The 781-nt window shown below is 68.0% G+C and overlaps 1 protein-coding gene across 1 annotated transcript in view; it reads left to right on the top strand.

The window, feature by feature from the left end:
- Positions 1–781, top strand: part of EMIHUDRAFT_459627 (hypothetical protein) — a gene marked incomplete at its 5' end in the record, with an annotated part of 5,738 nt that overhangs the window by 1,208 nt on the left and 3,749 nt on the right. Inside the window, 2 exons of the mRNA XM_005765165.1 lie at positions 368–453; positions 626–745. Coding sequence (XP_005765222.1) covers positions 368–453; positions 626–745 — 206 coding nt within the window. The remainder of the gene's footprint in view (positions 1–367; positions 454–625; positions 746–781) is intronic.

A 781-nucleotide genomic window follows, 5' to 3' on the forward strand; every position in this document is an offset into this window, starting at 1 on the left:
GGGGGGGGGGGGGCCCCACCGGCAAAGGAGGGGGGAGAAGGCCACCGGGGGGACATTTTTTTAAACTTTGGGAGCCAAGGGCCCTTTGGAGCCTTCCCCCCATTTGGAGGGGGGAGGGGGGCGAACCCTTGGAGGGCCCTCCGGAGGAAAATCTTTCGGGGGGCTTTCTTGGGTGGCCCGTTCGGGTTTCCGGGGGAGGGGGGGGGGCACTCGGGGGGGACGCCCACGGGGGGAACCCCCCCCCCCCCCCCCCCCGGCACCACCACCACCACCACCACCACCACCATGCTGGCGCGGGCCACGTCAGCTGCCCCACGCTGTCCCGCGGAGAGAGACCCTTGACTTTCGACTTCTCTCCGCACCTCAGCCGCGAGCGGGATGCTCGTCTCGGTCTTTCCGTCCTCGAACGAGTCGTGGCTCTACGTGCTCATGAACGGCGAGTTTGGAGTGCCGGCGCGCTCGCCCGGCCCGCCCGATGCCCCGCCCCCCTTTCCCGCCGCCGTTTTCCGCCCCGAAAACAAGTCGGGGCAAGACCCTTGCTGCGCCCCAAGCTCTCTGCCGCGCCCCTCCACACGCCCCCCCCAACCCCAACCCCAACCCTCCTCGCGCCGCCGCCGCTTCGCAGTTTGAGATTGGGGTGAGCGACAAGGGGGTCATCTACGGCAAGCTGCAGTTCCGGCAAAAGATGCAGCAGTGGGTCCTGCTGCGGGTTGAGCCGCGCGAGTGGCAGTCGCTGCAGCTCGAGTGAGATCAGAGACTTTGAAAGACGCCATGATCATGT

Source organism: Emiliania huxleyi, assembly GCF_000372725.1.
Source record: "Emiliania huxleyi CCMP1516 unplaced genomic scaffold EMIHUscaffold_561, whole genome shotgun sequence".
In the NCBI taxonomy this organism is placed as follows: domain Eukaryota; phylum Haptophyta; order Isochrysidales; family Noelaerhabdaceae; genus Emiliania; species Emiliania huxleyi.